Source organism: Chiloscyllium punctatum, chromosome 19, assembly GCF_047496795.1.
Source record: "Chiloscyllium punctatum isolate Juve2018m chromosome 19, sChiPun1.3, whole genome shotgun sequence".
NCBI classification, from domain to species: domain Eukaryota; kingdom Metazoa; phylum Chordata; class Chondrichthyes; order Orectolobiformes; family Hemiscylliidae; genus Chiloscyllium; species Chiloscyllium punctatum.
Genome location: NC_092757.1, coordinates 41,452,383 through 41,466,817, shown reverse-complemented (window position 1 = coordinate 41,466,817; position 14,435 = coordinate 41,452,383). Strand labels below are relative to the sequence as shown.

The following is a 14,435-nucleotide window of genomic DNA, read 5'->3' as shown; positions in this document are numbered from 1 at the left end:
TACATGCAGCTACAGGCGAAGCACTGGCAGAGTTGTTAATTGGTGGAAGACTCTGCACCAGGTTAAAGCTGATCTTCCCGAATCTGGACAGGGTGAAATGGCATTGGGAATGCCAATGTTACTCACAAGCCTCCACCAAGGACAGGTTAACTTAAAACGAGACAAAGCAGACAAGTAGAAAATTATAATGTGGGCCCAAGAGGGCTTTTGTTGTGCCGTGGTAGTGGCTCTAGCCCTGAGCTAGAGGCTTGAGTTCAAGTCCCATTTGTTTCAAAGGTGTATCAGAATATCACTGAACGGATTAATTTCAGTAAAAGAGCAGACACAGATTCCCGGGGTGGAACTCAGTGTAAAGCGTTTGACTGCAAATTGAAAGATTCCAATTCAAGTCTCAGTGCCCATTTGTGCTGTGTCTTGACTGCAGATCTGTCAGTTTGCTTTAATGTTCCAATACATAGACACAGACATAGAAAAGTACAGCACAGAATAGGCTCTTTTGGCCCACAATATTGTGCTGAGTATTAATCTCGGGTGGCATGGTGGCACAGTGGTTAGCACTGCTGCCTCACAGTGCCAGAGACCTGGGTTCAATTCCCGCCTCTGTGTGGAGTTTGCACATTCTCCCTGTGTCTGCATGGGTTTTCTCCGGGTCCTCCAGTTTCCTCCCACAATCCAAAAATGTGCGGGTCAGGTGAATTGGCTGTGCTAAATTGCCCATAGTGTTAGGTGAAGGATTAAATGTAGGGGAATGGATCTGTGTGGATTGCACTTCGGTGGGCCGAAGGGCCTGTTTCCACACTGTAAATAATCTAATCCTAATATAAAATAACCTAACCTACACACCCCTCAATTCACTGCTATCCATGTGCATGTCCAGCAGTCGCTTAAATGTCCCTAATGTCTCTGCTCCCACCACCGCTGGCAACACATTCCACGCATTCACAACTCTCTGCATAAAGGACCTACCCCTGATGCCCCCTCTATACCTTTCTCCTAATATCTTAAAACCCTTGTGCAAATCAATCCTGACCTGGGGAAAAGTCTCTGGCTACTGACTCTATCCATGCCTCTCATTACCTTGTATACCTTGATCAGGTCACCTCGCTTCCTCCTTCTCTCCAGAGAGAAAAGTCCGAGCTTAGCCAACCTCTCCTCATAAGGCAAGCCCTCCAGTCCAGGCAGCATCCTGGTAAACATTCTTTGCACCCTCTCCAAAGCCTCTGTATCTTTCCTATAGTAGGGCGACCAGAACTGGATACAATATTCCAAGTGTGGTCTCATCAGGGACTTGTAGAGCTGTAGCAAAACCTCGCAGCTCTTAAACTCGATCCCCTGTTAATGAAAGCCAAAACACCATATTCTTTTTTAACAACTCTATCCACTTGGGTGGCAACTTTGTGGGGTCTATGCACTTGAACACCAAGATCCCTCTGTTCCTCCTCACTGCCAAGAATCCTGTCTTTAATCCTATATTCAGCATTCGAGTTCAACCTTCCAAAATGCATCACTTTGCATTTATCCAGGTTGAACTCTTTTGCCATTTCTCAGACCAGCTCTGCATCCTGTCTATGTCGCGCTGCAACCAGCAGTAGCCCTCTATGCTACTGACGACACCTACAACCTTTGTGTCATCTGCAAATTTACTATACCACCCCTCAACCTCCTCATCAAAGTCATTTATAAAAACAACAACGAGCAGAGGCCCAAGAACAAAGCCCTGTGGGACCCCACTCAACACTGACCTCCAGGCAGAATACTTTCCATCTACAACTACTCTCTGCCTTCTGTCAGCCAGCCAATTCTGAATCCAGATAGCCAAATCTCCCTGTATCCCATACTTCCTGACATTATGAATGAGCCTACCATGAAGTCCATATACACCACATCCACTGCTTGGCCTTTGTCGACCTGTCTTATCATCTCCTCAAAGAACTCAATAAGACTTGTGAGGCATGATCCACCCCTCATAAAACCATACTGACTGCCTTTAATCACTCGATGCTTTTCCAAATAGTCACAAATCCTATCCCTCAGAATTCTTTCCAAAACAGACGTAAAACTAACTGGTCTGTAATTAGATTAGATTACTTACAGTGTGGAAACAGGCCCTTCAGCCCAATAAGTCCACACCGACCCGCTGAAGCGCAACCCACCCATTCCCCTACATTTACCCCTTTACCTAACACTACGGGCAATTTAGCATGACCAATTCACCTAACCTGCACATCTTTGGACCGTGGGAGGAAACTGGAGCACCCGGAGGAAACCCACGCAGACACGCGGAGAATGTACAAACTCCACACAGTCAGTCACCTGAGTTGGGAATTGAACCCAGGTCGCTGGCGCTGTGAGGCAGCAGTGCTAACCACTGTGCTACCGTGCCACCCCCAAATTGCCAGGGATTTCCCTCTTCCCTTTCTTGAAAAGAGGAACAACACTCATCTCCTTCCAATCCTCCGGTATGACTCCTGTGGAGAGTGAGAAGGCAAAGGTCTTCAGCAGTGGTTCAGTAATCTCCTTTCTCACTTCCCGGAGCAACCTAGGATAAATCTGGTCTGGCCCCAGGGACTGAGCAATCTTAATGTTTGTCAAAATTTCCAGCACATCAACTTCATCAATCTTGATCTGGTCAAGCCTATATACCAGCTCCTCAAAGTTCTCATTCACAACAAGGTCCCTTTCCTTAGTGAAAACTGAAGCAAAAAAGCTCATTTACAGCTTCCCCTATCTGCTTAGAATCCATGCACCAGTTCCCTACGCTATCCCTGATCTGCCCTACTTCTCCCAGATCATTCTCTTATTCCTCATGTAAGAGTAAACTTCCTTTGAGTTCTCCCTAATCCTTCTTGCCAAGCCTTTCTTGTGCCCCCTCCTGGCTCTCAGTCTATTTCTGAGCTCCTTTCTAGAAGGCCTGTAATCCTCTAAAGCTGTGCTAGATCCTTACTTCCTCCACCTTACATAAGCTGTCTTCTTCCTTTTGATGAGAAGCTCCTCTATTCTCGTCATCCCAGGTTCCTTAACCTTACCCCTTCTTGACTGTCTCAGAGGAACAAATTTGTGCATCACTCACAACAATTGCTCCTTAAACAGTCTCCACATGTCAGCTGTGCCCTTTCTGTGGAACAATTCCTCCCAGTCTGTACTTCCCAATTTCTGTCTGATAGCATCATAATTTCCTTTTCCCCAATTAAACATCTTCCCTCGGTAATTGCTCCTTTCTTTTTTCCAAGGCTATGGTAAATGTAAGGCAGTTGTGATCACTGTCACCAAAGTGTTCTCCCACCACGAGATCTGACACCTGTCCTAGCTCATTGCCAAGCACCAAATCCAAAATGGCCTCTCCCCTCGTCGGCCTGTCTACATACTGAGTAAGGAAACCCTCCTGAACACACCTGACATCCAAACCATCTGCACTCAGGAGGTTCCAGTTGATATTGGGAAAGTTGAAATCACCCAAAACAACAACCCTGCTATGTCTGCATTTTTCCAAAATCTGCCCGCCTATGAGTTCTTCAATCTCTCCACTGCTATCAGGGGGTCTGTAGAAAACCCCCAATGAGGTGGCTGTTCCTTGCTGTTCCTAACTTCCACCCATACTGACTCAGTAGACAAACCTTCCTCAACAACCTTTGTTTCTGTTGCTGTGATGCAGTCTCTGATTGGCAATGCTCCACCCCCTCCTCTTTTTCCACCCTCCCTGTTCTTTTTAAATGTTCTAAACCCTGGGACATCAAGCAACTATTCCTGCCCCTGTGAAGCCCACGTCTCTGTTATGGGCACAACATCATAGCCTCAAGTACTGATCCAAGCTCTAAGTTCGTCACTCTTATTTCTGACACTCCTTGCATTAAAGCAGACACACTTTAACCGATCCCTTTGTTTCCTCACGTGAGAAACCTTATTGATCGATTCACTACACTCTGTCACTGCCCCAACTGCAACTGCCCCCTCTCAGACATGTGGCTCTGATTCCCACCCCCCCTACCAAACTAGTTTAAACCCTCCCAAACCACACGAGCAAATCTCCCACCCAGGACATTTGCACCACTCCAGTTCAGGTGCAAACTGCCCTTCATGTATATGTTTATATGTTCCCCTGCATGTTTACTCTAAAGAGCATGAATGTGAAAAAATACCAGCCAACGTTCAATAGGATCAAATTACATCAGATTACATTTTTCATTTATATTATAAACAAATAAAAATAAAGACAAACTCACATCACAAGAAATAATATTTTTTGAAGCCATGCTCAGTAACACATGTTGCTTGCTCAATTCTTTAACTTACTACGATGTACTTCCCTGTTTATCTTGCCTTTTCTCAAGTCATAGAATCCAACAGTGTGGAAACAGGCCATTCAGCCTATCGACTCCACACTGACCCTCCTAACAGCATCCCACCCAGACCCTGCATTTCCCATGGCTAATTCACCTAGCCTACACATCCCTGGGGAATTTAGCACAGCCAGTCCATCTAATCTGCATACCTTTGGGCTGTGAGAGGAAACCAGAGCACCCAGCGGAAACCCATGCAGACACAGGGAAAATGTCCAAACTCCACACAGATAGTTGCCCCAAGCTAGGATTGAACCTGTATCCCTGGGACTATGAGGCAGCAGTGCGAACCACTGAGCCATCATACTACCCTCCTTTTCTACGGAAAAATAAACTAAGTCTTTAACCCATATACATTAGTTACTTAAATCTGAGCAGCCCTGGAAAATGAAGGTACCCTAATGAACTAAAACAGTACAGCAAGCCAAAAGGAGCTTGCTTCGATTAGATCCTGTGTGGTCACCTTATTCCGATCGGAGGATTCCTCCTGTTCCAAGTGCCAAAGCACAATCAGGCAGCGTGCCTTAATGACTACCACCTGGTGGCTCTGATATCTATCATGATAAAGCGTTTCAAGAGATTAGTAACGACACACATCAACTCCAGCCTCCAAGATTACCTGGATCCACACAATTTGCCTACTGTCACAACAGGTCCATGGTGGACACCACCTCCCTGGGCCTACACTCATTCTTGGGACATCTGAATAACAAGGGCACCAACACAGGACTCCTATTTATTGACTTTAGCTCTGCCTTCTACATAATAATTCCAACCAAACACATCTCCAATATCCAAGGCCAAGGATTCTGCTCCCCGTTCTGCAACTGGATCTTCAACTTCCTGACACACAGACCATAATCAGTAAGGATAGGTGACAACACTTCTCCGTGATAATCCTCAACACTGGTGCCCCGCAAAGCTGTGTACTCAGCCCCTTAGTATACTCCTTATACACTGATAACCATGTCACCAAATTCTGCTTTAAGTCCATTTGCACATTTGCTGGCAACATCTCTGTAGTGAGTATAATCTTAAACAACAAGAAGACAGTACAGGAAAGAGACGGAGAGCTTAGTGGCATGGTGCAAAGACAACAATCTCTCTGTCAATGTTAACAAAATGAAGGAGCCGATCATCGACTTCATGAAATGAAGTGGAGGCCCCTGTCGTAATCAATGGTGTTGAGGTGAAGATAATTGAGAGTTTCAAGTTCCTTGGAGTAAATATCACCAACAATGTGGCCTGGTTCATCTACACCAACGCTATGATCAGGAAAGCACAACAGCATCTCTACTTGCTCAAAAAGCTAAGGAAATTTGGCATGCCCACAATGATTCTTAACAATTTTTATAGGTGCCTCATAGACAACATCACAAATTAGTCTGGCAACTGCTCTGCCCAAGATCGCAAGAAATTACAGAGTTGTGAACACAGCCCAGTCATCAAACAAACCAGCCTTCCACCCACTGACTCTGTCTGTACTTCCCGCTGTCTTGGAAAAAGCAGTTAATATAATCAAAGATCCCTCCCATCCTAGCTATACTCTCTTCCAACCTCTTTTATCAGGCAGAAGATACAGAAGTTTGAAAATGCATACCAGTAGGTTCAAGAACAGCTTCTTTGGTTCTGCTATCAGGCTTTTGAACAGACTTCTCATACATATAAGTTGATAGAGTCATAGAGCTATACAGTATGGAAACAGACCCTTTAGTCTCCAATTCGTCTATGCTGACCAGATATTCTAAATTAATCTAATCACATTTGGCCCATATCATTCCAGACCCTCCTTTCATACACCCAGATGCCTTGTAAATGTTGTAGTTGTCCCAACCTCCACCACTTCCTCTGGCAGCTCATTCCATACATGCACCACCCTCTGCATGAAAAAGTTGTCCCTTAGGTTCCTTTAAAATCTTTCCCCTCTCTTACCTTAAATCTCTGCTTACCTTAAATCTCTGCCCTTTAGCTTTGGACTCCCCTAGCTTGGGGAAAAGACCTTGACTGTTCACCTTATCCAGCTTCCTCATGATTTTATAAATTTCTATAAGGTCACTCCTTAGCCTCTGACACTCTGGGGAAAATAGCTCCAGCCTATTCAACCTCTCTCCATAGCTTCAACCTTCCAACACTGGCAACATTCTTATAAATCTTTTCTGAACCCTTTTAAATTTCACAACATCCTTCCTATAGCTTGGAGACTAGAATTGAACGTAGTATTCCAAAGTGGCCTAACCAATAACTTGTACAGCCGCAACATGATATCCCAACTTCTATACTCAATGCAGTGACCAATAAAGGCAAGCAGACCAAACTCCTTCTTCACTACCCTGCCTACCGGTATCGTGGGGAAAATCACCAGCCTTGTAGTCAGAGTCAGAGTTCAATGACAGAGTATATTGTCCAAGGAGAAATCGGAGCTTCGGGGAAAGAGACCAACACCACAGTGGTTAGCTGCGATTCTTCTCTCACTCTGGAGCACATGTCAAGATACTTTTATACATTTTGTAATATAATAGTTCAGTGATGATGTTATTATCTTTGTAATGTTTATTCTAAGCATTGCAGAATTGTTAATAGGTTTGGTGCAGTCATTGTCAGCTCCAGTGCAGCCTTTGTTAATTTCAGTGCGGTCATTATCAGTTTCAGCACAGACATTATCAATTTCAGCTTCTTCATGGATCTCCATTGCTATAGTAATGGGTGTTAATTGCTCTTCCTGAGAAGGGCAATTACTGCAGCCCTGGCTATTAGCACTTTGTATTGAGTCCACACCAAACAGTTAGTATTTCTATCAAAGGTGTTGGCTGGACCCAGACACTTCAGCGGGCAGTATACACTATTAATGTATATTCTCTCCCCAACCCACGTTAAACTAATCAAGTAAGTTATGAGTGCATTGTGTTGGTGATCTAGTGGGCCCATGGAGTATCTGTGTTTGGATTAGAATGGTGCTGGAAAAGCACAGCCAGTCAGGCAGCATCCGAGGAGCAGGAAAATCGACGTTTTGGGCAGGAGCCCTTCATCAGGAATGAGGGCTTGCTCACTGGTCTGCAGTTCCAAGATTTTCTTTACCACCTTTCTTAAATAACGGCACCATGTAAGCCAATCTCAGTCTTCCGGCACCTCACCGTGGCTAACAATGATACAAATATCTCAAGGTGTCCAGCAATCACTTCCCTAACTTCCCTCAAAGTTCTGGGGAATACCTAATCAGGTCTCAGGGATTTATCTAGCTTTATGTGTTTTAAGATATCCTGCATCTCCTCCTGTGTAATATGGACACTTTTCAAGATTTGTTACCCAAGTTCTCTAACTTTCTCTTTCTCTGTAACTTCTCTGTCGCTGTAACACTATATTCTGCATTCTGTTCTATTACCCTGATGTACATACAATTTGCCCGGATAGCACGCATAACAATAGTTCTCATTGTATTTCACTACATGTCACAATAACAAATCAAATTTAAAAAAACAGCAGGTTATTACAGAATACAGCTGTATTCAAAAATACTTGCTGAGATTTAAGTGGAATAGCTATTCCTGGAGCTCAGTCAGACTTTCATAACGAGGACATGTCGGTAACTACACTAACAAAACCTTTATAAACTTCCCTCCTGTTCACTATTATTATGCTTTCTGTCCTTTAGTCAAATTTGCATCCATGCTGTCACAGCTCTCTTAATCCCCTGAATTTCAAGTTAGCTCGGTCCTTTCTTGGCACTTTTTCAAACACTTTCAAATCTCTCCAAAACTTCCAAAATAACACAATCAAGTTAATCAACATGATTTGCCTTCAATAAATTTATGTTGGCTGTCATCTATTAATATGTTGGCTGTCATCTATTAATATGTTGGCTGTCATCTATTAATATTTACTAAAAATGTTGTCCTGGATTATCATTTCAAAGTTTCTCAAAGTCACCATTAGATTGATTGACCTGCAACTACGATATTAACAGACCATTTTACTCAAGAAACAGAAACACTTGTAAACCTCCTGCCCTCTGGCTCCCACAGGGAGGTTTAGAATGCTGCAGCTAAAACCTTTCTTTCTTGTTTCATCATCCAAAGATACATCCCCTACAGACCTAGTAACTTTTCTACCAAACTTTTTTAGTAGCTTCTCTTTATCTATCTTAACCAGCCCTATTTTTCCAACACCAACCCCATCATTGGCAGCAACCTCTCCTCCTTTCTCCTGTCTTCTTGGTTTTAGCTGCTGTTCTATGTCTTTCTGTCCATCTTATTTCCTTTGTAATTTTTCTCTGTACATTCTGTGTTCATCTTTGTTCTCTATATATTATGACTCTGACATTTAACGTGAGGTTATTTTTACTGTTACATTTTCATCTCTATTTTTAGTGAGTTCTCGCTTTGAATGCTATACTTTTCCCTTCCTGATTTTGTGTCTTTAGAATGTGAACCATCTCCTTTTAATGCCTCCATACTTACAGATCAAACACCAGGAAGTAGAAGCTTGATGATTCATAACAATCATTTAGTGAAACTGTAACAGAAAAGAACAATTGTGTAACTCACCAATTCCATTTATTGAGAAACAAAATACTGAAGATGCTGGAAATCTAAATTCTGTCAGTTATAGAGGAGTCAACAACGACCCTGCCTAACTTGATGAGGATTCTCAGCACTTTGTTTTTCGCACTGATTTTCCTTCTTTGCTCCTGAAATCTCCTTGTATTATGACAATCTGCAGCTCAGACACAAATTGCAATAGCTGTTGCCAACACCAATGTCCTCTTCAGTACCACTGATTGTAGCAAGGTTGAGATTGTGAACTTGCCCTCATACTCTCCGAATCTGCAGGGCATTCACTGGCACTCAGACAAGCTTGTTTATTGCTCTCAATTCAAAGACCTAATGTAATGCCTCCTAAGGTATTTAAAAGAATTGTTACAAAGATGCACTTGTAGTGATCTTCCAAGAATCCTTGCATTCTGGAAATGTTCTGGACAATTGGAAAAGTGCCAACGTAATACATTTGAAAAGGGAATGAGACAGAAAACAGGAAATTATAGGCTTAACATTAAAAGTGGGAATAATTTAGAGTCTATTATAATGGATTTTATAGTACAGCATTTAGAAATGTATAATATAATCAAGCAGGGTCAGCATGGCTTGACAAAGGGGAAATCATGCCTAACAAATTTTTTAAGATTCCTTGAGCTAACAAGTAGACTAGATGAAGGGGAAGCAGTGAATGCAATGTATCTGAATGTTCAGAAAGCATAAGGTAAAAGGTACCATGTGTTAGACTACTTAATAAGAGCCTGGTGTTGGAGTTGGTGTATTATCATGGATAGAGGACTGACTAACCAATAGAAGACAGAGTGTTAGAATAAGGGGAGCATTTTCAGGCTGGCAACATATAACTAGTGGGGTGCCACAGTGATCAATATTGGGGCCACAATTATTTCCAATATATAAATGACTAGCTATGAGGAAAATAAATGCATTATGACCAAATTTACAGATGACACCAAAGGCAAGTGATGAGGATCATACAAAAAAGACTGCAGAGGAATATAGACACATTAATCATGTAGGCAAAAGACTCAGCATATAGAAAATAAAATGCAAAAATGTTTGACAGGAAGAAGAGAAGCTGAATCTTATTCAAATGGAAAAAGATGACAGACAGTTGCAGCACTGAGGTCTTTGGGGTCCTTGAGCATGAACCACAAAACGTGATCATTCAGGTTTAGCATGAAGGCAAAGGAAATGTTGGATTTTATTTCAATGGGAATAGCTCAAAGGATGTTGTTAAACTAGAGATGATGCAGAAAATATTTACCAGGATGTTGCCAGGATTAGAGGGATTGACTTACATCGATTGTCTGAAGAGGCTGAGGCTTTCTTCCTTGGAGCATCGGAGGTTGAAGCAGAGGCTTATAAAGTCATGACAGGCATGGATACGATGAATAGCCTAGGTCTTTTTCCGAGGGTGGAGGAGTCCAAAACTAGACGGAATAGGTTTAAGTAAGAGGGGAAAGATTTTAAAAGGACCTGAGGGGCAACCTTTGCACGCTGAGGACGGTGCGTGTATGGAATGAGCTGCCAGAGGAAGTGGTGGAGGCTGGTACAATTACAACATTTAAAAGGCATCTGGAAGGGTATATGATTAGGAAGGATTTAGAGGAATATGGGCCAGATGCTGGCAAATGGGACTAGGGTCAGATTGGGATGTCTAGTTGACACAAATGAGTTGGACAACTCTGTGACTCTACACAAAGCACTTGCCAAACTATAACTGGACTATTGTGAGCTGTTTTGGTCCCCTTGACTAACTAAAAATATGCATGAATTGGAGACAGTCCTGAGAAGGTTCATTCGGCTGGATTTGGAGGGACTGTCTTATGAGAAGAGGTTGTGTAGGTTCGCCCTGTACTCATTAGAGTTTAGAAGAATGAGAAATGGCTTTATTGAAACATACAATATTCTTATAGGACTTGACAGGGTAGATGTGGAGAGGTTCTTTCCCTTGAGGGACAGTCCAGGACCAAAGATCACAATCTCATAAAGATGAAGTCCCCACTTAAAACAGAGTTGAAGAAGAATTTCTTCTCTCAGAGTAGGCAGAATCTGTGGAATTCTTTATTGCAGAGGGTTTTAGAGGCTAGAACATAAGGGAATCAAGGGCTATGAGGAAAGACGGGAACATGGAGTTGAGGATAATCAGATCAGCCATGATTTTACTGAATACTGGACATAGACTCAGTGGGCTGACTGACTTGCTTCTGCTCTGATGTCATATGGTCTAAGATCAGTTCCAACATTTAGGCATTCACCTTTCACAATGAAGTCTACTTATTTTGTGGGTTTAAATTCCCTTGATGTCATGTATACTGAGCTGCAGAATTAGAAGGGAGTTTTCATCCTTTACTCAATCACAATGAAAATTATGATGAAAGGAACTGTAAAGGTAAACATTTTATAGATTATTTGTCAGTTTCCTGTTATTTCAATGGAATTTTTCAGTTGTAATACCCATTATATATAAACCTATGCTTAGCTTTGCAAGATGCAGGACTTCCCCACTGTGTCTGCAGCATCATCAGCATTTATCAGTCATAGAAATTAAGGCATGTTTGGATCACTGGATGCAGTTTCTAACAAGGAGTTCTGACATATAAACATTTGTTGCTCAACCCTAATTGCCCTGGAGAAAATGGCAGTGAGCCATCATCTTGAACCACTGCAGCCCATATGGTGAAGGGATAGCCATTATGCTTTTAGTGAGGGAATTGGAGGATTCTTCCAATTCATCTGCTGACTTTGTCCTTCTACTCGTTATAGATTTGGAAGGTGTTGTCAAAGGTGCCTTGGTGAATTTCTGCATTGCGTCTTGTTGATGGTACACATTATTGCTATTGAAGGGAAGGAGTGAATGTTGAATGTGTTGGATGTAAGGTCAATCAAGCGGGCTGTTTTTTCTTGGATGGAATCTTCTTGAATGTTGCTAGAGCTACACCCAACCAGGAAACTGAAGAATATTCCATCACTTGTGTTTGGAGATCTGAGGCAGGCTTTGGAGAGTCAAGAGTGAGTTACCCACTTTGTAATTACTCTGAGCTGATTTACAGCCGAAGTATAGCTTGATAAGAGTAATGTCTGGGATGCTGATTGTGAGGGATTCAATCAATGATAATATCATTGAATGTCAAGTTGTAATGGTTAGGTTTTCACTTGTTGGAGATAGCTATTTTCTGGCACTTATGAATGTTACTTGATACTTATCAACTCAAGCCTGGATGCAGTCCAGGTCTTGCTGCATATGCAGATGGACTGTTGAGGAGCTCCAAATGGCATTTAACAAGGAAAATACCATCTCTTTCTACATTGTCTGTTGAGCTGTAAGAATTTTATATATTTCAATGAGATATCCTCAAATTTTCTAAACTCCAGTCAATACAGATCCAATCTCTCCTCATATAACAAATCTGCCAACCCAGGAATCAGTCTGATTAGACTAGATTACTTACAGTGTGGAAACAACAAGTCCACACCGACCCGCCAAAGCGCAACCCACCCAGACCCATTCTCCTACATTTACCCCTTCACCTAACACTACCGGCAATTTAGCATGGCCAATTCACTTAACCTGCACATTTTTGGATTGTGGGAGGAAACCAGAGCACCCGGAGGAAACCCACGCAGACACGGGGAGAATGTGCAAACTCCACACAGAGAGTCGCCTGAGGCAGGAATTGAACCCAAGTCTCTGGCGCTGTGAGGCAGCAGTGCTAACCACTGTGCCTGGTAGCAACTAATTACAAGTTGCATTGATGTGACAGGCATTGTTTTAGAGACTTTAAGGATTCCTTTCAGATCCTATATCCTTTTGCCTGCAATTGCATAATCTAACATAGTAGCCATTTCTTAATACACTGTCTGTGCGGAGTTTGCACATTCTTGCCGTGCCTGCGTGAATTTCGCCAGGTGTTCCGGTTTCCTCCCACAGTCCAACGATGTGTATGTTAGGTGGACTGAGATTAAGATTAGATTAGATTAGATTAGATTACTTACAGTGTGGAAACAGGCCCTTCGGCCCATCAAGTCCACACCACCCCACCGAAGCGCAACCCACCCATACCCCTACATTTACCCCTTACCTAACACTACGGGCAATTTAGCATGGCCAATTCACCTGACCTGCACATCTTTGGACTGTGGAAGGAAACCGGAGCACCCGGAGGAAACCCACACAGACACAGGGAGAACGTGCAAACTCCAACACAGGGAGAACGTGCAAACTCCACACAGGGAGAACGTGCCAAATTGCCCATGGTGTTCAGGGATGTATAGTTTAGTTGGGTTAGCCATGGGGAATGCAGGGTTACAGGGAAAGGGGTTGAGGATTGGGTCTGGCTGGGATGCTCTTCAGAGTCAGTGTAAACTTGCTAGGTCAAATAACCTGCTTCCACATTGTAGGTTTTCTAATAAAAAACATGATTAATACTATCAGACCCGAAAATCCTCCAGGGTGAAACACCGACAGTAATACAATGATACCCTTGAACTGAGATGATTGGCCTCTAACAACCAGTTTCCAACAAACAGGAGAAGATGTTCTCCTTGATTCCCATTGACTTCAGGTGCACTGTGGCTCTTTGATGAATTTCCTCAACTAGATGGCAGAGTCCAAATGTCTCTACACTCTCCATGGGTAGATCATGAAAATCTTTTTCCCATGGCAAACATATCTAAGATCAGAGGGCATACGTTTAAAGTGAAGAGTAAGTAGTTTAGAGAGGATCTCGGGAATGTTTTTATTAAAATAAGAGGTTGGTAGAAATATGAAAGATGCTGCTTAAGAGGGTGTGGAGACAAATATTCTCACAACATTTAATAAGCATCTGACGAGCACATAAAATATCAGGGCATAGTAAACTATGGAGCAAGTGCAGGTAAACGGGATGAGCATTGATTTGTGTTTGTTGGTTGGCATAGACATGGTTGGTCAAAGGGCCGACTTCTATGGTGTATGATTCTATGACTCTAAAATGTGTTAGGATAAATTTTTGACAAATGTCTTTGACCACGGGCAGAAAAAAACTCTCTTCCAGAATTGTATTTGTTTCCTTTATCCCTACTCTTTATGTTTAAATTGGTTCACAAGTCTGTCTATACCTTTAGAATTAAACTGAAATATGTAACTCTGCAAAGAGCTAGGGCTGGCTCCAGAACTGGCTGCACCTATTCTAGCATCAATCTATTCTAGTATAGCCACAATCTAACCAACAATGTGGAAAATACACAAAAAAATGTATAATTTCGATCAATGCTGACATCAAGGGCAGTTCACTCCCTTCACTTCTGGAATTCAGCTCTTTTGTCCATGTTTGAACCAATGTAACAAGGTTGGGAGCTGAGTGGCCCTGGTGGAACCCAAACTGAGCATCACTGAGCAGGTTATTGCTGAGCAGCTGCTACTTGATAGCACTGTTGATGACACCTTCCATCACTTCTGCTTGAATGGAAATTGTTCTGTTTTCTGTGGTCGTATCTGGGCAATTGTCCCCACTGTCAGATAGACGTCAATATTGTAGCGAAACTGGAATAGCTTGGCTAAGGTCAT

General features: G+C 42.6%; 1 protein-coding gene across 2 annotated transcripts in view; it reads right to left on the bottom strand.

Moving 5' to 3' along the window:
• LOC140491280 (phosphorylase b kinase gamma catalytic chain, skeletal muscle/heart isoform-like) overlaps window positions 1-14,435 on the bottom strand; it is a 116,499-nt gene that overhangs the window by 77,730 nt on the left and 24,334 nt on the right. The window contains exon 3 of one of the 2 annotated variants that reach the window (XM_072589248.1): window positions 8,792-8,846. The exons of the other annotated variant lie outside the window; for it this stretch is intronic. Within the exon in view, the coding sequence (XP_072445349.1) occupies window positions 8,792-8,846 (55 nt within the window). The remainder of the gene's footprint in view (window positions 1-8,791; window positions 8,847-14,435) is intronic. 2 annotated transcript variants of the gene reach the window in all.